This window comes from Physeter macrocephalus, chromosome 21 (assembly GCF_002837175.3).
Source record: "Physeter macrocephalus isolate SW-GA chromosome 21, ASM283717v5, whole genome shotgun sequence".
Taxonomy (NCBI): Eukaryota; Metazoa; Chordata; class Mammalia; order Artiodactyla; family Physeteridae; genus Physeter; species Physeter macrocephalus.
The window spans coordinates 104,110,539-104,136,419 of NC_041234.1; the positions used below are offsets into that span (position 1 = coordinate 104,110,539).

The 25,881-nt window shown below is 46.0% G+C and overlaps 1 protein-coding gene across 1 annotated transcript in view; it reads right to left on the reverse strand.

Annotated features, from left to right (window-relative positions):
* Positions 1 to 3,529: 3,529 nt before the first annotated feature.
* Positions 3,530 to 25,881, reverse strand: part of HS6ST2 (heparan sulfate 6-O-sulfotransferase 2) — a 297,714-nt gene continuing 275,362 nt past the window's right edge. Inside the window, exon 3 of the mRNA XM_007110813.2 lies at positions 3,530 to 4,524. Within this exon, the coding sequence (XP_007110875.1) occupies positions 3,639 to 4,524 (886 nt within the window). The 3' untranslated portion in view covers positions 3,530 to 3,638. The remainder of the gene's footprint in view (positions 4,525 to 25,881) is intronic.

Sequence of the window (25,881 nt, forward strand, 5' to 3'; positions counted from 1 at the left end):
GCACTCCTCAGCACAGGGCAAGAAAGCTGGGAGTTGCATATCACCAGCCTGGACTACAATGTTGGTCTCTTCTGTGTCTCAGGCATGGGAGAATGCAGTTGTCTAAAGCCTGTCCTGTGATGTTTTATGGCTCTTTTGGGCTACCTCAGTAGACCCTTTGCTCAGCTTCTGTGTCCAGAAGCATAGGGCAGGTTTTCAACATTTTCCCCACTTCAGTAAGCACTCTCCAAGAGTAGCCTCCTGGAGGGTAAAGGGAAATAATCCTTATTTCCTAAATATTTCAAGTTCTTGACCTCTACAGTCCTGTTCACAGTTCCTCCCAAGGGGAGGCCATGGGACCCTTTTGCAGTCAGGACCTTTGACCACCCAATTATTGCTCAATAAACAGTCGATGGGCAGAATTTTTAAAGTATGAATAGCTTGCAGGCTGAGTATAGTTAAACCCCCCAAATTTTGTAGCTTTCGTCCCTCTAATCCTATGAACTGACATCTAAATTCTCTTTTCAAAAGGGCAAGAACAAATCATCCCCATCCATAGTCCTAACCATAAGTCTGTTTGGAAAAATATGTACACTGAATACAATTAGAGCATATTGTCTTCACAACTTTAAAAGCCAATACTTTAATGCTCACCTTTAACCTCTATCCTAGACAGAGGGGATAGATTAAAAAATAAAAAGTGCTACTCTTCTTTTCAACATGTTCTTAGATGTGCGAGTATCTCCTTTAATAACTTATAAATTAAAACATTCACATATTTCATTTGCATAGCATAATGGACTGAATGTTTGTCTCCACCAAATTCATATGTTGAAACTCTAATCCCAATGTGATGGTATGTGGAGGTGTGGTCTTTGGGAGGTGATTAGGTCATGAGGGTGGAGCCCTCATGAATGGGATTAGTGTCCTTATAAGAAAAAGCCAGGGAGTTAGCTAGCTACTTTCTGTGATATGAGGACACAGCAAGAAGACCGACTTCTGCAACTGAGAAGAGGGCCCTCATCAGAACACGACCATACTGGCCACCTGATATCAGACTTTCAGCCTCCAGAACTGTAGGAAATAAGTTTCTGTTGTTGATAAGCCACCCAGTTTATGGTATTTTGTTATAGCGGCCCGAGCTGACTAAAATGCACAGTCAACTTTGTCTTTCACTGACAACTTTGTTTTATTCAAAGGAGGTCACACTGTGGACGCCCAGAAGGAAGCACCCAAAGTTAAGGTCATTTGGGTGTGCTAGATTAGAATGGCTCATCTCATTTCCATACCTGGCGGCCGAGAGGACAAAAAGAAACTCCCTGAGAAAAGAAAATTCTCTCTATGATGTCATAATGTCTAGTGGCTGCAAACCTTGAAATCACAAAATTACTCAGAGCCTGTAATTTAAAGTTTATTTCATATCTATTGTTAAATTACACAAAAAATCAGTGAATGGTTTGTAAAGCTACACCACTGGAAAGATGTTTACAGTCAAAATCATGGGATTTACATGATGGTGACCGAAATGTATATTTATAACATCCCCTATATACAATAAATCAGTATAGACAGAGAAAATGCACTTAATCTCTGCAAACCATGCACACCCACAGCAATAACACAAAATAGTTTTTTCTGTAACAAGCTTTTCCACTGGCTCTGGCTTCATCCTGCTTTCCAGCAGTACCTATCAGTTTTAAGAGCAAACAATATCAATCAAAACAAAACAAAATTGAAATACCACAGTGATCTACAGAATCATTAGTTTAAAAACACAAAGTACACAAAATGGTTTCACTCTAAAACAGTTTGACTTCAAGATGTTTTGGATTTTGAAAATTTTTCTCCTTTCAGTTTTCCAGTTCTCAGATTCCCAGGACTGCGATACTGTCGGACAAAACAAAATTTAGATCTACTGATACAAGTGCAGAGACAAGAACATTTACTTTTTAACCAAGTACTCAGCTTCTTGTCCTGCTTGTGGCCTTATTATTACAGATGAAACTAGATCATGCAAATGAGCAGATTGTACAAGATGTGACTTTATGGTCACACGTCTAAGCATGTCCCTCGTGAAAACATAAATGCCACTTCCAGTTGCCTTTTTGATTGACAGCCAGGGGCTTAGCGTAAGTCCTTACGAAAGGATAGCAAAACCCATAAAATGAAAACTGCCCAGAATCAGGATGCCTGCATGCACGGTGGGTTACATCCTTCTTTCTGCCCTGCGCAATTCGCAGTTGATACCCTAAAAGTATTTCTGCACAGACTTCCAATGCCAAATCACTTTCTTCAATCCATATGCTTCTGATGTTTAACCTCAGTGCAGAACACTCCTGCCTTTTGTTTTCTCAAAACAAAACCTGGTACACGGTTCACCCAAAGTACGGAGGTAAAGCTTTTGGTGTTACTGAATAATGCTGACTATCCTAGTGCTTATTCTACCCTTGTTTTTTCTCTTGTAATTGTCTATACTCTGTCAACACGAAAAAGAACTAATGGGCTAGAAAAATAGCCAGCCCAACTGGAAACATTACAATAAAAATGCACAGAAAGCAAATAACAATTCATTCACATTCAGGTTTAATTCTATCTGATCAAGAATAATAACTTGAGCAATATTTTAAGACACATTATCCTGTTCAAGAGTTTCTTGATAAGGACCTCACTACACAAACATTGATAAGACAATTCTACAGAAAGAAAGTCCTGACTTTAATCCAGGATTATATTATCACAATGAATTCAGCAACACACCATTTAGATGATGAAGAAAGATTCTAAAACGGGTTAGTTTGGAATGAGCACAACTCGGAGAAGCTTTAAAATGAATGAGAAGCAGCGCCAAAAAGAGTGCAGAATTGTTGAAATTACAGTGCCCAGAAATCATCTGGAAATTAGATCTTTGCATTGGTACTCCATTTGGAAAAAGTGTTTTATTTAATATGAGATACACCCTGTTTAAAACCTTTAAATAGTAGAAGGCAGAAAAAGGTTAAAATTTTAAACATCTCTGAAATAACAAGATATGAGTCCCGTTCTACTCGAAAGCCAATATTTTTACATAAAACTACCCATGTTTGGGAGAGAAGTTTTTCATTTTCTACAGTTTGGTAAACTCTACCATCAGTTCTTATTCTGTTTAAATAGATTCCGTGTTAAAAATCAGAAGAAAGTGAACAGTTTCGCGTTTAATTTTAGTTTCTTTTGTGTTATATTCATGCTTACCCCCGGAAAAAAAAATGTTTGCGTCCAAGACTGGGTTTCAACAGTGTATCATGAATAATGTAAAGTCCATTTCTTAGCTATAAGTTAAACGGCCACATTTTATGTTTTCATTTTGTCTCTATGACTAATTTAAGAACTTCTGAAAATACCTAAACAGCAATTTCTGATGAGTCTGCTTTGCCTTTTGGATTTTATAAATTCCCCACGAAGCAAAAAGAAAAAAAAAAAGACAATTTAATTACATACTGAAATTCGTTTTACCCACGCACAGTAGAACACTGAATTGAAAGGCAACTGTAAAGGCAACATCTTAACTTTTTTAACTTCCAAACTTAAGGAAGCAGGATGTGTTTGGCCACTCTCATGTTTGAAGACTTGCCCTATTTTGACTGGCGCTTTGGGAGAAGTGTGCAAAAGCCTTTGGGAGCCATTTAGCGCCATTTCTCTACACTGCCTATGTAGTCATGGGTGCCATTGCCGGTGTCGCCATCGCTCTGCTCTTGGCCAGGGTTCTGCTTCTGGCTTTCCCGGTTCTCCTTCGGGCTCGGATTCTGACCCGAGCTCTGAGTCAGATTCGGAATCAGATTCTGAGTCGCATTCTGATTGGCATTTAGGTTTGGGGTCTGACTCGGATTCTGACTCGGATTCCGGCTCTGGCCCTGACTCTGGCTCTGGAAATGGGTCTGAAGGAACCTTCCCTTCAGAAATTTGCGTTGTTCCTGACGCTTCCGCCTAGCTTCCTGATGTTCCTTCTGCCTCATAAACTGATACCTTTGCAAAAAGAGATCTTTTGCATAGCTGTACAGTTCCATATCCAGAAAATTCAGTCCCTCAATACGCTTTTGGATTTCCTCATTGATCTCTACGCTAGAGGCCCTAGTGGTGTTATATTGGGTAAACGGCGAAATAAAGTTCATGTTGAAGGTTTTCTCAAACAGATACTGGGTCTTCCGCTGAAACTCGGTGAGGCCGAAGAACGCCATGTGCTTCAGATTCGATTTGGCGCTTTCCAGGAGGACCTGGTTCCTCTCCTTTTCGGGCATGACCGACAGGTTGTAGCAGCCGACGAGGGTCAGGTCAGAAAGCATGCGCACCTGGCGGTTGTTGGCTAGGTTATAGGGACAGTCCATGAACTCTTTCAGGGGGCAGCCAGACCAGTCGTCTCCAGTGTAGCAGCTGGGCAGCTCTTCGGAGGTTGGGGGCCTTCCGTCGCAGACATGCAGGGACGCTTTCCATGTCGCCCCTCTCTGGACATGCCTCCACTCACTCAGGTACCGGGACACCGGGTCGCGGAGGATGGTGATGTAGTGGAAGTTCCTATGGACAAAGCACAAAGGCCAACGGTCAGGGATTCGGGTGACATAAGTGGAGTCAGGGAGGTGCATGGCATATGTGATGTTCACTGGTCAGGAAGGAAGGCAAAAGGGAAATGATGGCGATCTGGGGGCAGTTGTCCTGTGAACTGTGCTATCGTCCCTTCTCTGAGTCTCACTAGCCTGTCCAGAGAGCTCATTTTTCACCCAATTCGCTGGTACTGCAGCTAAAGCACTACATCGGCGGAAACTCCACTCCCCTCCCCTCCTTTCCTTGCTTTTCTCTCTCTCCAACCAATGACGATGTCCTCCCAATGACCTCATTTATTTCATACTCCCCATCCCCAAACCCCCATTAGTGAAACAGAGACTCAGTGGAAACACGTGATTTTACTGAAGTGATACAAGGTTGACAAGTGAGCTCAAGTTCTAATCTTTCTTACTAAGTACATAAAAGCATTTTTCTAATATCTAGCCTAATCGGGATATCTTATTAAAGAACAAAACTTCATTGAAAGAGTGTGTGATATGATGATTCTGGCTGTTGTCATAACATCATGGCTCCTACGTGATGGCAGTGGAATGTGGAGATACGCAGCGCAGCCGGTGGCGGGTGGCGGGGGGGGGCCTCCAGAAATGGACATTGTGGCTAGTCACTGACTGAAATAGACATGGTAGCTGCCAATGGCATATATATAAGCTACTACCTTGGTTTCAGCCTTTGCTCACGTGCTAATATTCCCAGCAGAGGCAAGTTAACTCTATTAGCTCCAAAATGCCCCTTTTCTTTACCCACAGAAAGGACACCCAGATGTCAGCATGTGTGGAGGCTTTGCTGTGTGGCTGTCTTCAATTTAAAGCTGCAAACTGATCAAGTTCTTTGCTCAAATAGCAGACTAGGAAACCTTTAAACCACACACCCACACACACCCATACATAGCAGGTGCACGCACACACGTGCACACACCCCCCGCACACACACACCCCAGAAGCATCCCGGCTTATAATGTGATGGGGGAAAAACAACTCAGCAGTTGTGCTTTCATAATAAATGAGCTTCCGCTCAGGTTCAGTGGATAAAGGACGAGGTCGTGGGTGAGCCGGCTTATCGTGGAAGGAAGACAACAATAAACGCTGAATATTAACATTTAGTTTCTGAAAAGAAACCTGGGGAATGGCTTGCAGCTTCTCTGAAATTTATTCATTCCCATCTGAGGGATGGTGGTTCTCTGAGTCTGGTGGCTGATAGCCTCTGAGCAGACTCTCCTCCTAAGTCTTGGGCTTGGAGCAACGAAGGCACCCTGGGATCTATATATCCCGTGTGCCTCTGTTCTGTGCGTGGCGTTTCCTCTGCCTGGCGTGACCTTCCTTCTTTAACTGAAAAATTCTAGGCATCCTTCGAGTTCCAGTCCAAGTACTATCCCTCCTCTGAGAAAATGTATCCCACCCCTTTGCTGCCAGCCGCCACCTCTTCCTCAGTGTCACTTCCACACTCGAACCTTTGTGAAAACACTTTTGATACTGAATTGCGATTCGTTGTTTGTATTTCTGCTTAAACTAGGTTTTCCGGGGCAGGGGCTTTAGGCATTCTCCTCCAACTCTCATCTCGTCCATTTCAGCTTTCTACCAGGCACAAAGCAGAATCTCTGTAACTCCTTTAATTACTTCTTTAATGAACTATCTCGGGAGGAGGGGGGGAAGGAGTTTGGAACTGGGAAGGCCGTGCCTCATTATATGAAAAACTCTGGAGAATCTAAGTGTCTGGCAAAAATCATAGAAAATTTTAAAAATCACCTTCTATGATTTTCTGGAATAAACAAGCATGGGGCACAGGAGAAGCATTGGGGAGTGAGGCCAGAGAGGGGGCCAAGATGACCTTCACCTCTCTCAGTGCTTTTCCTGGGAGCTGACTTTGCTGGTGCCACTCAAATTCATCTCTGTAGAGACCCACTGCTAACAAGTAGCAGCTTTTGTCCCCCAGTAGCCTCCTTGACCAACAAAGGTGACTGCTGTTCGCATGGGCTCTGCCCTTCCACTCCTAGCTTTGGTATTCATTCATTCATTCCTTCAGTACGGATTTATCAAGCCTTTATGCTAGGCCTGAGGCCATAGCTTTGTGGCAATTAGTCTGATTATTTGGAAAAAAAAAAGGAATTTATGAAGTGCAGTGACACATTTGGATTAGTCTTTCAACCAGCTTTTCCAGGCATGCATTATAAATGGGTGTTTTAAAGCCCCATGATGGAGTCACCTTCATGCTCAGCTGACGGTCCTCTGTTTTACTGGTTTAAGCCTACAGTGACATCTTCTGGTAAATTCTAGAGTGCACCCCTGTGCAATCCTGTGGCTCTCCTACCTAAAATCTCTCCCTTGTCCTTCAGCGTAGACAGATTGCAACCAGCAGGGTTAGTGTCTGGACCAAAGCGCCATCCCCATGTGGAGAGAGAGGAAGGCAGAGGCAGACATTCACAGATGCTGTCATGTTATGGCTGCGCGACTCCACCCAGATGAAGGTCTCCTAGTGCCGTTATGAGAGGAGAGCCGTCCGAGACGCGCAGCCTCGGTCCCCACACTGTAGGGATTATCACAGCAGCAGAGCAATTAGAGGCGCCTACACGCGTGCACGCACACGTGCTAGTGATGAGAGCTGCCCTCCACTCAGATGCCAATAGCTCTGGAGAGTCAGTGGTTGCCAGCAGGCCCCTTCTTCCAGGGAAAATAGGCCCGGGGTGCCAGACTGCCTCAACTGGAAACACTTGATGCTGCTTGGAAAAGGATCCCATGGGTGAAAAGGAAGATCCGCTGAAGGGTGGGTCTCCAAGACTGACTGTCCAGTGGCCTCCCAAATGGCATAGTGTGTTGGAGGTGGGAAGGCAGGTGAGAATAACCCCTGGAAGGTTTTGTTGGGCAAAGGATCGAGGATGCTCATTCTTCTGAGTGAAGAGTTGTCAGGGAAATATCAGAGAAGCCGTCTCCCCACCCAGAGCAACAGAGGATATGAAAGCCCAAGCCAACGGTACAGGGAGTGGAGAGGCAAATAGGCACAGGAACATGGGTGGCACTCTTCCAGCGCTCAGTTCTGTTCAAGCACCTGTGTGCCTGGCACTGAGAGAGGCCCTGGGGATGTGCCTGGAGGGCTAAGACTCGGGGCCCCGAGCAGAGCTTTCCATTCTAATGTGCTATTAAATGACTGAAGCGAGGACAAGGCACAAAGAAAGCACCTTGCAGTGATTCCCAGCCTAGCCTAATGATAGAGGACGAGTTTCTGCAGCTTTATTTTGAAAAACAAGGAAGAATGAGATGAGGCAAAAAGAGCAGAATGGAGTATGAGGCAGAAAGGCCAGCATGAGCCAAGGCACCGAGGCCTAAACTAGCCTGCTGTGTGTGGGGGAGGGGCACAGGAAACAGCTCACTGGGAATGACGCGCCAGTGGCCGGAATGGACGGTGGAGAGGTAGTTACGGACCGCGTCGTGGAAGGCCTCAGATGCCACATTAAAGAAGTTAGATTTCTGGGACTTCCCTGGTGGTCCGGTGGTGAGGACTCCACGCTTTCACTGCCGAGGGCCTGGGTTCAATCCCCGGTCAGGGAACAAAGAGCCCGCAAGCCGCGTGGCATGGCCAAAAAGGAAAAAAGAACAAAATTAGACCTCTGAAGGCAACAGGGAGGCCTTTTTAAAGGGTTTCAGGCAAGGGAGGAACGTGATGAGGTCTGCGTTTTAGAAAGATCACTGTATATGGTGTGTGGAATTGGGGAAATGAGTTGAGGTCACTATAGAAAACAAGACAGAAGAAAAGGGAGCAGACTAGAGAGAGATTTAGGAGGTCAAAGTAACAAGACTTAGTGACAAAATGAATATAGGGGAGAGGGAGGAGGAGGGGTAAGGAGGCCTCCCAGGTCTCTGGCTGAATGGACAGATAGAGCCTCAGACAGTGATCTGGGCTTCAGATGTGGAGTTGTCAGCAAAACGTGGTAGTTTCAGACCTTGAGGACTTACTTAGGATCGGTTTTTAATTCCACAAGTGTGGCTTCAGGTATTCGAAGACAGCATTCCAATACCCCGAGGTTTCTTTTCTTCATGCTAAATATGGTTTTCAACTGTTCTCTCCACTGCTTCAGGTCCCCTCACTATCCTTTTGTGTGCCTCTGAATATATTCCACTTTATTGGAACATGCCCTCTAGGCACCGTCTGACAAGGAACAAGTAGGGACAGTCTATCTCCGCCCGCACTCTTGACACCATTTCCCTTCACGTGGCCTCATATCACGTCAGCCTTTCTGGCAGACGCGCCACGGCACTGACACACTGTCAACGACCTTCTTGCATTCTTTTACACACAGGCCATTTGGAAACCCAGTCTCCTTTGTCCAGAACCGATGCAGTTTGTTTGTGGCCCTGTTTAACTTCTTCTTGGTAGAGGAAGTCTAAGGCTGTCAAAACGCATCTGGATTCTGATCATATCCCCCAATATCTTCACCATATCTTCTTATTTTCTTCTGGCAATGCCTGGATCCAGGCATTGATTAAAACAGAACAAGATGCAGGTGAGAGCAGATCTTTGGTAGCTGCTGGAAATCTCCCTTCGAGTTGACATAAACCCGAAGGGTGCCGCTGAATGGTCTCATTTTAGACGAGTGAGCCAAGCTCAGCCACAGAAAGATCACACTCAGCCTGTTTCAGTTCGTACGTTTCAGTTAGTAGTGATTGGACAGGAATATCTTGTGACCAACCATGTCATTTCATTAAGATGACCAGGTGTCACATCTTTACAGTCATGACTCCCCCTCAGTTACCCGAGTTGATTTAAAGACCACTGTTTGGTGCCTTTGTATGCCCATGGTTTCTCGACGGGCAGGACACAGTGAAAGGTTTGCCACCCTCTGCAAGTCTAGGCCAACTTTTAGGTGTCATTGGTAAGCAACTGTGGAAAAACAGCAACCAAAGAAAGAGCTGTGCGAGCAAGAAAGCTGGAGGCCGTCTTTGACTTCTCTATCTCGCTTACCTCCAACGTCTGAATTTTCCCTCGGTCCTGCTGATTCTATTTCTTAAGAGCTCACAAATCCATCCTTTTACCACTGCCTGGAGTCAGGCACTCATCACGTCTCTACCCAATCACTGCATCAGCGTCCTGGCCACCTCCTCGTCTCCGGCCTCATATCCATTCCACACCCCCATACGGCACGCATCTGACCTACCACTCCCTAGTTAAAACCTCTTAATGGCTCCCTATCAGTTATGACATGAAGTTCAAGCTCTTCCACATGCCAGACACGGCCTTGTGGGACCTGGCAACAACCTTTCTTTCTCTCCAGCCTTATCTCCATCAAGCTCCCTCTACACAAGTCTTTCTCAACCATGAGTGATTTTGCATCCCCTCCCTCCACTTCCCTTCCCTGACTCTAAGACCTTTGGAAATATCTGGAGACATTTTGGTTGTCACAACTGGGGGTCAGGTGCTACTGGCATCTAGTGGGCTGAGTCTAGGGATGCTGCTAAACAGCCTACAAGGCAGACTATTGACTATCAGTAGTGCCAAGGTTGAGAAACCCTGCTCCATACTCTACCTTCCAAGTATGCAAATGTAATCTTAATATTCCAAATTGGTCCCAGGCAAAGATCCTACAGGCCCTTTTCCTTTGTATATGGAGTGCCTACTCTTTGGAAGGGCTTCGATCTGTCCTTTGTAGGTTACCTGGAAACCTCCAAGACTCAACTCAAAGATTGCCTCTTCCACTTTCCTTGACCTTCCTGGGCAGAGTTAACTGCCCTGGTATTCCTCTGTTCCAGCTGTGCTGGTATTCTCCTATTGTAGCATTTATCGCCATGGGCAGTGATAGTCTAGTGATTTGTCTGCTTCACCCATTGGACTATGAGCTCTGGAAGGGTAGGGACTGAGTAGCATGTATCAACATAAGCTCCTCTGGGCCTGGCACAATGTTTGACATAAAATAAGTGATTAATAAAAGATTGTTGAATGAATGGCTGTAGCAGAAGCAGCAGAGCTTACCATGAGCTAATGGGAAAATGCCTATCATTTTCTTTGATAAGGAAAAACCACTAGATGTCAGTATTAAATAACAGATATGGCATTTTACACCTGTGCCGGAACATTTTAAGGAGCTTTGGCTATGAAGGAGATCTAGCTCTATTTAGCAATTGTCCCTGACTTTCTGTGTAGTAGCCCAATGTTAAAGAAGGCTGGGAAGTTTAAGGATATTAAGAGTAAGTAAATGGATAAAAACAAGAACCATACAGTTTTGATTTTCATTGAAAGAGATTATTCTGAAATAAGTACCTGAGTTCTAAGTCACAGAATTCGAGACTTGGCAGAGCAAGAAGACACCTTTGAGATGGCAAATCATCTAAATCAAAGTCTTCACTTTACAGGTGAAGAAATCAAGGCCCTGAGAGGCAGAGATTTGCCCACAAGTCACAGATTGCCAGTAGCTCTTGAGAATCAACCTAACTGCAAGAATATTCCTGGGCTGAAGGCCTGTATTTTTAGTAGCTCCTGTCTTTGTGTCGGTTAATTACCTAGGATGGCACAATAAACCGTGCCCGGAAGAGCCCACTAACCCTCAAGAAGGGGAAGCATCTGGCTGCTGAGAGCAGGCATTTCCTTACACCAACTGCATAGCCAGGAGCTGGGAGCCTCCGTGCCTGGCAACAATACTGTGAATCAGATATTATTATTCCCATTTTGAGGATGAAGAAGCTGAGACTAACAGATATGATTTGACCCAGTGTCACAAGTTAAAGTAGGGATGCTCAGCCATGAACCAGTTTCTCTTTGACTCTAGAACCTGGATTCTTCCCATCCTACTGCTGGGACACAAACCCAGGACTTCTGCTCCTATGAACAAGCTAAGGAAGGGGTTCTCAAATTGTGGCCCCAGAATCAAGCAGCATCAGTATCACTTCATCAATTGTTAGAAATGCACATTCTTGGGCCTACCCACTGAAGCAGAAACGCAGGGGCTGGAGCCTAGCGATCTGTTTTAACAAGCCCTCTGGGAAATTCTGATGGACGTGTGCTCGAGTATGAACCACTGTCCTAGGCGTGTGGCTTCAGATATCAAAAGTCCCTCAGAGATCCCAGGGGTGCCCAGAGTGTGGACAAGTGACCCCCAAGAGGAAAAAGCATGACAAAACAAGCCTAAGGATGCCCATTGCTGTCCAGGGAGAGCCCAGGGAACTTGGCCTGAGCAAAGTTATGAGGATTATGCTGTAAACATTTACTTTCCTTTAAGGCCACTGGTTCACAAAAGGCCACAATAAGGTTTTTCCTGCACCACTCAAAGTGGAAATAAATATTAAAGCCATTTTTTAATGGAAGAAGACCAGCAAAACTGTACAAGTTAAGGTCATAGGAGTGATCAATAAAAAGTTAATTTAAGAAAGGAAACAAATTCTTAGCCCAAATCAATAGGACTGAACATTTTGGTACACCTGTAGCTTAGCTTGGTGTTTTATTTTTAAAGTTCAGCCTTTGCACATCTTATTCTTGGAGTAATGATGAGTGGTACAGAAATAAGAACTGTGGTTGGTGGTCCTAAGGAGACTTGGGAGGGGGGCTGTACATGACATTGGGTCATTAATGCCGAAGGTCTGGTCTCCTTCCTTGGTCAATGATGTCTAAACCAACTGCACGGATCCTCCCATTGCACGTAAACGACTCGGTCAAAGCAAGGAGGATGGCTTGCAGATCAAACAACATTAATATATGAACACAGATGAAACGAAAGTATAGTTAAATGATTCAAAGGCAAATATGCCTCTGATGGGATTGGATCCCCCAAGCCCCGGGGTTACCATTTTAACTGCTTTTCTTGTGTGACTCATATACCAGCAGCCCCCAAAGAGGAGTCCCGTAAATGCTGTGATCAACAGTGGCGGCAGCCTCATAAAAGAAGTGTGGAACTTGGGGCTTCCCTGGTGGCGCAGTGGTTAAGAACCCGCCTGCCAATGCAGGGGACACGGGTTCGAGCCCTGGTCCGAAGATCCCACATGCCGTGGAGCAACTAAGCCCGTGCGCCACAACTACTGAGCCTGCGCTCTAGAGCCCGCGAGCCACAACTACTGAAGCCCACGCACCTAGAGCCCGTGCTCCGCAACAAGAGAAGCCACTGCAATGAGAAGCCCGCGCACCGCAATGAAGAGTGGCCCCCGCTCGCCGCAGCTAGAGAAAGCCCGCACGCAGCAACGAAGGCCCAACGCAGCCAAAACAAATTCATGAATTAATGAATTAATTTTAAAAAGAACAGTGAATTCTCATGGCCTTTAAAAATTTTTTTTTTAAAAAGAAGTGTGGGGCTTGAAGAGGGGACAACTTTGAAGTGGGTGGATGCTCATTCAGATGTGTCGTCTTTGGTACATTTGTCAAAACAGTCTTGTGGCTTAGCAGTCATGTTCGGTCTAGTGAGAAGAGTGAGGCCTTACAGTCACGTAAAGTGGGTTACTTACAATCACTTGATTGTCTTCACAACACTAGGAAGACCTAAACGATCTGGGTGCTGAATTTCTCTCTTTTTCTCCTTCAAGCTGATGCTGCCAGCTAGGCCAGGCTCTCCCGGGCAACCCAGGAGAGGTGGGGAAAAGGACCAATCCTTGGGAGCCCACTGATCTATAAGACAGCCACGACTTTCACTGGCTCTTTGAATGGGTTGACTTAGAGTCCTTAGTGGTACACAGGCATTCCAGGAAAAGCATCTGCTGGACAGAAAACCAACTCGGAAAAGGCTGAAGTTCTCACCCCCCCCAAATAAGCCATCCAGTTCTCCTTGCAGGGGGTCTCTCCTGCTATTCTTCACGCCTCACCCAAGGGAGCAGTTCTGTGTATGTAAAATAACACCCTAATCAATGCCTTACTTAATTGTTTTTTCTTCCCCCCTCTGGTTAACTGAAGGTTAGCCTGTGTGTATTGTGAGGGAACGTTCAACGAAGCACAAATGGGCTTTCCTTAAACAGAAGGGATGTTTTTCTATGCCATTCTTCTTTTCTTTCTTTTACAAGGCAGGAAAATGATGGTTTCTTATTTGGTGAAAGGGAAGAAAAGAAGATTTCTTATGTCTGTAAATTCAAACCCAACGTGGAACTCTTCACACAATAAGTCCTGGTGATATTTACTTCTTTGTAAAGGAAATCTAGCTCTCCTCCTTCCCAAAGCCCAGTAGGCTCCAAAGTACATAAACCTAAGGACTTTTGCAAACAGTGAGAAAGCTGAGGTTTTTAACAAGATGTGAAATTCCAAGCTTTATGACCTGTAGTTACCAGCCTTCACCCAGATTCCATGCAACTGCTTGGCAGCATGGAAAGTTTTGCAGCTTACACTGCCCCCTGACATTTTTTGCATTCTAAAATTACTCTGTGAGTCTCGGATCATTAATACTCAGCGTGGTTCTGAGGTGGAAGAGAAAAACCCTTTCAGTGTGTTTCCATGTGGCATCCCCCTGGCAAACTGTCATCCCCTGAGGATTGGCATCTGGGGCAGCCAGGGAGAGGGGATGGTTTTCTTCCTCCCTCCAGAAGAGCGGGCAGAGGTGAAAAGGGGTAAACTTCATCCCCCAGGGGACAGGAGGAAGTCGGGACCAATGTCTAAATGCCACCCCTGGGACCACCATGGCTGATGCCTTGCTCTTTGGATAAGCATCCTTGGTATCCCTTGTCGTGGGTCTCAGTGAAGATAAAATGGGTGATATATATATAAAGTTCTTGGAACCGAGCTTGGAACTGCACAAATGTTAGTTACTATTGTTGTCATTGTTATAACTGTGGTTGCTGTACAGATTAGGGTATTCAGCTAAAAGATGTTACTCAGTCCTCCTAAAATCACGAAGCTGGCTAATGACTGTCTGTCAGGTCCGTGTGACTCCTGAGCCCAAACCCCTGCCCTCTGCCCTGGCTGATGGTGCCCTAGTTGGTCTTTGGCCAGGTGTATCTGAGCCTGCAGCTTGTGTGCTCTCTCTGGGTTGTACAGCCCCACTTGGACCTGGGCACTGAGCACAGCCTACGGAGCTACAGGCCAAGGGCACAGCTGGCCTGGCCGGAGCAGGAAGTTGCAGGAGGAGGGGGGTTGGATATGCCAGGATGCGACAGGAGGGGCTGGGTCCGTGGTTTCTGCGAGCCCCTCAGAGCGATGGGACGTGAGCACGGCAGAGCTGGGGGCCCCCACTACCCACCGCACAGATGAGGAAACCAGAGAGCTGGCTCCCCTGCCATCTCCAGATTGTGAGAAATCTGGAGCCCCTCGGGATCCTTGCTTTAGGGACTTCCCCAAAGACAGGGACTCAAGTAACAGGCCCTTTGCAGATGGTAGGCCGTCAACAAATAGCATTTAAGGTCATTCTGAGCCGGCCCCTTGGGTGTGCTTTGGAGAAATCGTTAGAGGAGAACTGGTGGAGATAAATGCCTGCTCTCAGCCTCGTGCTATTTTCCAGAACAGCACAAGGGAAAAGTCTCCCCCTCGATGAAGGCTGCCCTTCTCGTGTCCCGGGTCGATGTTAATGAGCTCTAATATTGTTGCAAGGTGCTGAGAGAGACGAAGCACAAACCCTGGCTTTGGTGGGGAAAAACAGACCTCGTTTACCATTTAAACTGTGACGACTGGGAGCCGCTTCAGAATTTCCAGGGCTGGCAGGGTCGTGCCTCCTTTCCCCTGGGAGAGCTTTTTGTTCTGCAGGTATTCAGGCTGCAAGAGTCACAATTACTGGATAACGCGGCTGTGCTGCATGTGTGTGGAAATGAGCATTATATACAGCACCAGGGCACAGCCTGGTTTCCTCACAATGATAACACTGGAAACGGAAAACGAACTCACTAACCCCCCACCCGACCTCTCTACCTCAAAAAAGAATCCCATGTCACGCTGCAGTGAGTAGAGGAAGGGGCACAGAAGGAATGACTTTGAAGGTTCTGTTAGTGGGAAAAGCCTACAAGAGTTCTAGGTGTTCTGTGCATCGAAGGGTCATTTCTCGTGGTGTAGGTAAGAGACTGGATAACCGTGTTTCCCCTCTAAGGCAAAAGAGGACCTTCCCTGCAGGTTACAACTCAGCATCGCACTGGAATGACCCGAGTCCTGGGGAAAAGATATTTTTGTGCCTGTGCAAAATGCGCCGGAGTGGGAAAACTTAGAGTGTGTGAAAACAGACAATGATGGATGCTGTGAAATAGAAGTCCTGCTTCCATTTTGGTGGGTGAAAGCACAGACATCCCACAATTTTTGACAGGGTAGAAACTCTATTTATTTATTTAGGCCTCGCCACACGGCTTGCGGGATCTTAGTTCCCCGACCAGGGATTGAACCCGGTCCACGGCAGTGAATGCGCCGAGTCCCAACCACTGGACCGCCAAGGAATTCCCTAGAAACTCCTTTTAAATGGCACTTTCCAAGCAGCACCTTGGGCCAGATGGAGCCCTATTTTTCTGAGAAGGGGTGGGGCCATCTTCTAGTCACAGTGGGGAGCTGCTCTCCAGATGGGGGAGAGCCGTGTTCTGTGTGCGTAAACCGGCCCACCTGGTGAAAGCAAACCCCCTTGTGACGGGGAACTGATGCAAGCACCCACACGTGAAGGCAACAGACCCATATTCTGCACAGAGTAGCGGGGCCGGCAGGCCCCTCGGAGGTCATTTGGTCCAATCTCTTTACGAACGAGAACAGCAGAGCCCGGAGATAAAAGAGAGGGGCTTGCCTGGGGTCACATGAACCGTCTGTGGCAGAGCCGTGATCCGAAACCAAGTCACTGACTCCTTCCTCAAGTTTCAAAGATCATGCTCAAGGTGACTGACAAACAGGAACCAGCTTCAGGAAAAGGCAGCCCCCCTGTTTGGTTAGAAGCTCACTTCTTCTCCACTGCAAGATGTGAAAGCCATAAAGAAGGACTAAAAGTCAACGCTCAGACTGAGAGAGATGTCTGACTCTGATTTTCTAATCGAAGGCAAATGCTTGAGGGTGCAACACTCTCGGAATCTTCCACTAATCATTGACTCTGAAGACACATGTCAGTGGGGAGTCAGATTCATTTACATGCCGCGGGAACCACCGACAGAGCTTTCCCCCCGGGGCTTGGCTTTTCTCCCTGGAATCAAGGTTAATTCTCAGACGTAGTGACCCACAGGAAGTTGGATTGAAGGCCCCAGATGATTACTCTAAATGACATGCCCCTTCCCACAATGGTTTTTCAGAAAGGTCATCTGAAAAAAATCCACTGATATCCTGGGACAAGGAAGGAAGAAGGGGAGGAGAGAGGAGGGGAGGGAGGGAAGGAAAAAGGGAAGGCTGCTCAATTACAATCAGAAGTTTCATGTGAAATGATGGATGGCTCACTGCTCTTACATCTTTCGTTCCTCACACAGGACAAAACGTAGAACTACCATTTTACAGGTGGAGTTTGAAATTCAAACAAAGGAAGTGACTCGCCCAAGGATACACCTCATCAGCAGTAGGTCTAGGACCATAACCCAAGTCCCCCTACCATTCCCTGTTGCACATTAAGCCCCCAATGGATGTCTGAACAGTCTATTTCTCTTGTTTTGTCTTTCCAACCAGGCTGTACATTCCTTAAAGGTCAAGACTACTTGGGGGAATTCCGTGGTGGTCCAGTGGCTAGGACTTGGCGCTTTCACTGCTGTGGCAGGGGTTCAATCCCTGGTCAGGGAACTAAGATCCCACAAGCCAAGCGGTGTGGGGGAAAAAAAAAAAAAAGCTGGTAATCAAATAGTATGTATAGCATTATTTTAAAACAAAAAAGACTCCTTGGCATGTCTCCCATCTCTCAGCACTGGGCCTAGCTCGTTATGGGAACGCAGGCTGGTGGGTCAGTTAATGGAACATTTACCATCAAGCCTTGGACTTGGCCAGGATATTCTTTTTTTGTCTTCTTCCACCTCTCTGTGCATCGGCTCCTCCTCTCAGATTATTCACCACTAAACAGAGCTCAAGGGCATTATTCCCCAAGCCACACAGGCCTCTTACTTCCAACATTACCCTGCCTCCAGCCCCAGCGTTGGCATTCCCTAGCCAGGAGAGACTGTTGCACGTGCAATACCACCTGAGAGGGTGAAGAAGGCCCCTTCCCCTCAAACACTTCCTCACTGAGGCCCCAGATCCCACCCTTCGTTAGAATTTTGTTTGTCCTTCATGATGGCTAGAAGCTGTTGTCCTCCAATCTTCACCATCCCTGTCCTACACCTCCCCTTTCCTCTTGCCTTTTCCTGCTGGACTCTCTCAGCTTAGGCGGTTCAAAACCTTAGATACGCAAAGAAAGTGCTTAGAAAAACTCCATTCATCAACGTGTCACGTACTTGGCGCCACCAGAAGGAATTTCTGGCAGCAGCAGGGCAAGCGCTGAAATCACAGCCTGCAGGTGACTGGCTACGGCATGCCGGTGAAAGTCTGCTTCAATAGTCTCAATCAGGATGCCTGATCCTTTATGCTCAAAGAAAGCACAGGAATTTAAAATGAGGCCATTTGGCGATGGTTTTGATCAGACTGCTTTTCCTTTCCAGAGTCATGAATCAGTCATGAACACACTAAGATTTGATTTCCCTAGGGCTATTTTTGAAGTCCTCTTGTTTCTCTGCCCCACCTCTTTCCCATTTAACATTCAGGAGTCAAGATGTTACAAGAAATGTGTGAGGGGAGAACACAGAAACCTTCCCCTTCTGTGCGGTGAGAAAATGTGTTGACAGTTGAAATATGGGCAGGTACATTTTGGAGAGGCCGGTGCTGCCGCATTTCAGTGTACCAAGCATAGTTCAGGTGACAAGTGAGTCACTTTTGAGGTTCTTAAATAATTTGAAATATTTCTATTTCTCAGGTCATTTTCAAGTATTAAAGAGCTATTATTCCAAACATTTTTGAAGGCATAACACTCTCTTTGTCCTCTTCTCCTGAAAAGTTCTCGGTCGCAAAGATTTTTTTTTTTTAACAAAGCACATTTTCTTTCTCTCTCATTAGATCTTTACAACATGCCTGTGAAATAGACAGGTCCAGTCCATTTCATAGATGCAGGTATTAGTGCACAGACAGGTGAAAGGTCACACAGCTAGTAAGGGATCAAGTTACCTATGTCTGAAACCCACGTCTAGACATCCAGACTCGTCTTGCTACCTCATGCCACCATGCTCATTTATTTGAGAATGAAAGGCATTTCGCGTGAAGCGGTGCAGAGCTTTCTGCAACACCCTAATAGGACTTGCAAACAGGCCAGCCTCATTGGGTGGCAGAATTTTCAGGGGTGCTGGGAAGCAGAGCTCCCCCTCTCACAGTTGGCCAGGAAACCACAATGTAAGGTTTATTCCTTTCCTTTAAGGATCTGCCTCCTGTGTCAGGGGTGGGGAACAGGCGATAGAGGGTAGTGGGTCGTAAGCCACTAAGACTTATCAGCCATTTAGATGTCAGAGGGTCTAAATGACCTCTAAGACATCCCTCTTGTAAGTTTAATAATCAGATCTCACGTTGGGGAGGGGGAAAGGTGGTGTGCAGGGCATGTAAAGAGACGGGCATCAAGTTTTGAAGAAGAAACAGGAAACTAAGAAAGAAAACTGAGTACACCAAAGGCAAATGTGGCAGCCTTAGAATTTTTCTGGGGCTAAGGACCCGTCAAGAATCTCTGGTTTAAAAGTGAATGTAGGGGCTTCCCTGGTGGCGCAGTGGTTGAGAGTCCGCCTGCCGATGCAGGGGACGCGGGTTCGTGCCCCGGTCCGGGAGGATCCCACGTGCCGCGGAGCGGCTGGGCCCGTGAGCCATGGCCGCTGAGCCTGCGCGTCCGGAGCCTGCGCTCCGCAACCGGAGGGGCCACAACAGTGAGAGGCCCGCGTACCGTAAAAAAAAAAAAATAAAAATAAATTTAAAAATAAATAAATAAAAAATAAAATAAAAAAAAAATAAAAGTGAATGTAAAAGCAAAGATATAAAGGGTAAAGCACAAGGCTTTGCAGGGAAAATTGGCAGACTGATTTTTCATTGAATAATGCCCACGATTTATCACTAAGTTACTGGTCCAGACGTATCTTCCATCCTATCCCTGCTCCCCTGCACATGGACTCCCGCACGCTCAGCCAACCAAGCTCTTCCTCCTCGTGCCTTACAAGCCGCCTCACGCCTCTGCTTTTGCTGGTCCCCCAGGCACACTGCCTGCTCCTCTCTACCTCTCTCCAAACAGGTCTTCCCCAGCCTTCCTTCCTCTTGATGGCCATAGTTGAAGCAGCCACACCTTCCTTGGAGTCTGTAGAAAGGGTTATCTTGACTTCTCTCCGGGGACTCTGTTCATCTGACTTTGTGCTGTTCGTGTTCATGTCCAAGTCCCCTTTTCCCTCCAAGGCCATGGGCATCGTGGAAAGAGGGCAGGACTGGGTCTTCTTCATATCTCTTCTCCTCTCTCCCCATGGACGTAGCTGACCCCGAGTCTTGGGAAGCAGTCAGCCACTGATAAGTACTCTGTACTTAAGAGCTCTGTCTCTGGGGTTAGAAAGTTCTGGAAGCAAGCCCCAGCTATGGAACCCTGGGCAAATTACTTAACCTCTCGGTCTTGGTTTCCTCACGATGCAGGTCGCCTGGTACGTGTTCCACAATTATTTGCTATTAATATTATTTTTCTCTTAGTGAAATGTGCAGTCCTCTCAGGGTCCCTTTATCAATCACCCCAGCAGAGACATCATCCCAGAAGCAAAGGGAATCGTGTCAGGAGGGTTTGTTCAATGCCCTGACTCACACTCTAATTACAGCGATATTTACCTCATCAAAATGCAGGCAAAGACAGGAACTGGTTTCAACCTGAATCCAATATTTCTGGGGCCCGCACGCTGAATGCTGCCGAAGTCTCCACTCCCTGAGCAGCGGTTTGTAGAGATGGAATAGCGGCAGTTTTTCATTTTCCAGAGTCCACTCACCCTTCCAAGAATCTCAATGCCTCATTGATTCATAATACAGTGCATAAAGATTTCATTTTTCCCGTCCACAGTGATACATTATGGAAGCAATCTGTTTTGCCACTGAAAAGTTTGCTTAGTAGAAAAATTTGGAGTTTTGACATTCAGGAAATTACAGTCATCTGTAAAACACGATTGATATGCCAAGGCTAACATTTTCATTGCACTCGCAGAGCCAGAATAACTATGATAAAATATGTGTTACCCCACACACGTTTCAGGATCTTTTAAGGAAACATTAGTTAGCTCTGAGAGCCCCTCCCTAGGCCCCTGGACTGTAATGGCTGCGCCGGTTAGCTGTTCGCCATTCACAAGGGTACCTCCATTGACCAAGCCAAAACTCGGGTCCTCAGAGAAAGCAACGGCCTAACACGTCTTCCAACTTGGCCTTGGCTTGGTGGCTGGAGCTACATATTCTCATGCCACCAGGTTAAAGACATGAAAGAAAATCAAGGAAAATAAGTTAAAAATATTCCACCCCCATCGTGGAATCGTTAGCCAGCCACAAAAGGCCCAGGTTTATATTAGTTAGAACTAGAAGTTGAAGGCTTACAAAAGAAAAATTAGACTGTTCTATGTCTGCTCTCTATATTTTTACACCCAAGCATTTCTTTGTCTCTTTCTGGGTACCATTTTCAGTGTTAAATGGCATCAGAAACCCGAGTCTCTGGAGTTATCCACCTGTTCAACTTTTGATTTGGGAATGGTAAATGCAATTTAGCTGAGGGGTGTGGGTGATCTTTATGGCCATATTGATGCAGCTGTCCGTTCAGGTTGGGCTAGGTTACGGGCAGCTTTTACTTGGTCCTTATCCATTGAGACCTGTGGGAAGTACACATGCAAATGGTCTGGTTCTGGGGGCAAAGGGACAGATGCCACTGCCCTTGACGTTGGAAACAGCTTCGCATGATTCCCTATCTAACCACAGGTCAACTTCTTTAGGTACTGAGGAAAGCCTTCTGCACAAAACATGTAAGTATGCGTCATGGACCAAGCAGTCTTTAAAGACCTCAGAGAAGGGCTTCCCTGGTGGCGCAGTGGTCGAGAGTCCGCCTGCCGATGCAGGGGTCACGGGTTCGTGCCCCGGTCCGGGAGGATCCCACGTGCCGCGGAGCGGCTGGGCCCGTGAGCCGTGGCCGCTGAGCCTGCCCGCGACGGGAGCGGCCCCAACAGTGAGAGGCCCGCGGACCGAAAAAAAAAAAAAAAAAAAAAAAAAAAAAAAAAAAAAGACCTCAGAGAAGTCCTGCATGCAGTCATTCTCAGTTACAGCAAGTGTTCATGGACCCTTTACTAGGCGTGAGTCTGAGTGATTAACATGGAGTAATTCATTTACTTATTCTCACCATCTATGTGGCAAGTGATAGTACTATCATCCTCTTTTTATGGATGAAGAAACTGAGGCACAGAAAGGTTGAGCAACTCCTTCAAAATCACACAGTTATAAGAGGTGGAGCTGGCATTCAAGCCTCCAACAGGGTGGCTGTAGAGCTCACGCTCTTGACCTCTATGCTGTATTGCCTTGCTTAAACGTTTTGGGGGAAAAGCCCTCTCTTGTCCTCCTGAAGCTCTTGGATACTCCCTCCCCTTTTTTTACATTGACAAAGCATTCTCCTCCTGCCCCATGTTAAGCTTCTTGCAGCTAACAACTTAGCATCATTCATTTCCCAGCGGTGGTCGCACAGATGCTAGAGAGGCAAAGCTAAAGCCAAAGGGGGTGGGGAGGAGGAGAGATGGGCTCCAGACATACAGTTAGGCAAAGAACATGCCGACCTAGGAGCATTTGGACCCACCAGCAGGGGGACCCGAGGAAAAGTGATTTCTCAAAAGGGTGTGGAGGATCCACTTGCCCCCCACTGGGCTTAAGCTTTGCGGGGTACCCATATTCGGGGTTCCTGGATTCCATTGCTCCCCTCTGGTCCTTATTTAAGCTGATTTGGCAACTAAATGAGGGAGACTGAGAGAAAGGGGGACAGAAAGGACTCATCAGAAGACTAGGATGAAGGGAAGGCGAGGTTAGAGGAGTGGAGAAGATGGAGAGGAAGAAAGCAGGGTCGAGGGGTTGCTAAGGAGAGGAAAGGATGAAGGGAGAACAGAGGAAAGAGCAGAGAGGGAGGACAAAGTGGAACACAAAGGAAGTGGCATGAGGTGGGGTGTGGAGGTGCCTAGGAGATGGGAGAAGGGAAAGGCAGGTGGAGGTGCTCTCCCTGCTGCCTTCCTGTGATCCAAAGCCTGTCCACACGGGCTCTCATCTTTTTTACTAGCCATCCTTGGTCCTTGAGCACTTGGGTGCCAGCGCAAGGCACTTCCCGTGCACCGGGCTCCATCTACATGACCTTGCCCTTTCCCTTCTCTGAGCAACAAGTGCAGTTAGAGTCAGTACTTGACTCTCTTCCCTGAATTTTTACACATGCTATTTTTTAAATGTATTTTATTCAAGTAGAGTTGATTTACAATGTTGTGATAATTTCTGCTGTACAGCAAAGTGATTCAGTTATACATATGTATACATTCTTTTTCATATCCTTTTCCATTATGGTTTACCACAGGATATTGAATAGAGTTCTCTGTGCTGTACAGTAGGACGTTGTTGTTTATCCGTCCTACATGTAATTGTTTGCAGCTGCTAATAAGCCCGACTCCCAATCCACATGCTATTTTTTTTTTTTTTTTTGGTCTGTAACTAGGCTATATACGCTTCAGGGGTTGAGATCAACCCTTACAGCATTATTTCTGTCCCCAAATCTCTCTCCAACCATTACAGGAAATTCTTTGAGCATTAGGGTGACTGACATATTTAGTCTCTTATAATCATTAGTTCATATTTATTAGCACATACTTTATTAGAAAGGAAATAAATATCCTTGCAGGTATGGGACGCGAGACAGAGAGTTTTTCTTGGGAGGAAAGGCACTGTTTGGAGGTTGCAGGTGCTGGGGGAAGGGACCAAAAGCACATCCAAGGGAAGAATGGTTCTAGGTGCCCCACATAATTCACTCACTTAACAATTCCCCCAGAGTTTATCTATTGTATAAAGCGAGAGATCCCTGATATATTCCTGTCCTTACATAATCCTTGTTCTCTATTTATATGATACACATGACTCAACTTTAAGAAATAGTTCTTAAATACTCCTAGGCACGAGTAAGAAAGCTAGGGCTTTGGAACTAGCAGCCTCGGGTCTCTTCAGTGACGCAAGGGACTGTCATCCCAAGGGCCTGTTTCCAGAGATGACCCTCACAGCCCCTGCGGGTTGTTGAGAGAGGAAAGGGTTTGGCAGACCCGCTAAAGACAGGCACCCAGAGTGCCCTGGTCCCACTCAATAATGAAGGTGGGCTTTCCTTCTCAGTCCCTTTTTTCTTTCCTCTCTTTCTTCCTTTCTTTCTTATTGAAGTATAGTTGATTTACAGTATTGTGTTACTTTCAAGTATACAGCAAAGTGATTCATATATATATATATGTATGTATGTGTATATATATATATATATATATTGTTTTTCAGATTCTTTTCCATGATAGGTTATTACAAAATGTTGAATATAGTTCCCTGTGCTATACAGTAGGAGCTCACTGTTTATTTTATATATAGCAGTGTGTATCTGTTAATCCCAAACTCCTAAATTACCCCCCCTTGCCCCTTTGGTAACCATAAATTTGTCTTAGCCCCTTTCACCAAGTTCTCTAGCTTCAGGGATTCAATCCCTGACCCACTTAGCAATTTTCTTCATTCCTGTCCCTAGGTGGTTTCTTTCACACCTCCCCCTATTGTTCTGTTTCCTCCAATTCCAGGGTGATCGATGACCCACTAGGCATTTACATTTACAAAGCAATTGCATTTACATAAGATAGCTCTTATCAAGAGGCCAAAAAGGCACAACTATAATACATATATAATAGGGAGAGTGCCTATTCATCACCCACTTCTACAGTGCCTTCCAACAGGATGGACAATTCCAGGAATTGGTACATAAGGGGAGAGAGCCCTGTAAAATTTATCGCTAAAGGTAATCAACGAGTTCCAACTAATGCGCTCCACACCTCGAGGTGAAAATATAACAAAAGTATGGGGAAAACATATTTACTCCTTAAAGTTTGCTGAATTTAATTTGTGCTTTCATTGATTTCATTTAATACAAAGATGATATAATCAGGAAGTCAGTAGCAATTGAGAATACCAAGCCTAGTCTGCACCCATCAGGGCATTTTGATAATATCTAGAAATGGCAGGAGATTCTCATTTAATTGAATTGGAAATGCAACATATATTAGCTTACAGAAACTTAATCAGTGTGATCAAATTAAAACGGGCCACTCAGACATACCATGCTGATTAAGGCACTTGCAAACACTCCACGATTATCAGAGATTTGTGGTGTTAATGATTTAAACTCAGGTTTTTTTCCCTGGGGATTCAGCCGTGGACCTTTTCTTTTTACTAGACAATTAGAAAACTCCATCCTTTATTCTGAAAAACGTTGCAAGAGTATTATTGACATTAATTCTCAAAGAATGCAGAATAGTAAAGAGCATGTGCTGCTGCTTAGTTTTTTCTTTTAACAGTCAATGACTTCTCTTTGGGATGAGGACCATTAACCTCAAAGCTTTAGCTCTTGGGTGTGGTAATGAAGTTTGGCAATGGTAAAGTGACCATTTTTAAATGTATCAGAGGAAAACTCCCCTTTTCTGCTTTCTGCAAAGCAGCTCTATGTTTTACTTAAAGGGGTTTGCTTAAAGCCCTATTCCAAAACCACTTTGAGTGAACTGGCTTGTCGTCCTGGGTAGGAGACTACAGAAGTAGGCCATTTCTTTTAAATGTGTTCTTAATAGACCATTATGAGCATTAGCCTGGGAGATGTGAATTACTCCTCCCCCGCTGTAAAACCCATCTTCCCAACCCACCACCCTTAAAATGCAGCAGTAGTAAATTACCTGGAAAGGATCTCGTGTTCCTAGCTCCATTCTTTGTGTGAATAGTGATGATGGGGCCTTGTCTAGCTATTTGTTTCTACTTCAGTCAGCAAAGCCAGTCCCTACATTAACAGCAGAGAACACGGAGATTCAGAGAGGCTAGGTGACTTTCTTAAGGTGGCAGAGTTAATAAGGATCAGGTCTGCGGCTAGAATCCCAGTCTTTCAACTTTCAGGGTTTTCTTGTTTTTCTCCCATCAATGCTTGGGCCCAGCCCAGTCTCACTTAGGACAAATACCAAGTCATTGGAATCTGCCTTAAAAGGACGGTGTACTGGGCCTCCCTGGTGGCGCAGTGGTTGAGAGTCCGCCTGCCGATGCAGGGGACGCGGGTTCGTGCCCCGGTCCGGGAGGATCCCACGTGCCGCGGAGCGGTTGGGCCCGTGGGCCGTGGCCGCTGGGCCTGCGCATCCGGGGCCTGTGCTCCGCAGCGGGAGAGGCCACAGCAGTGAGAGGCCCGCGTAACACACA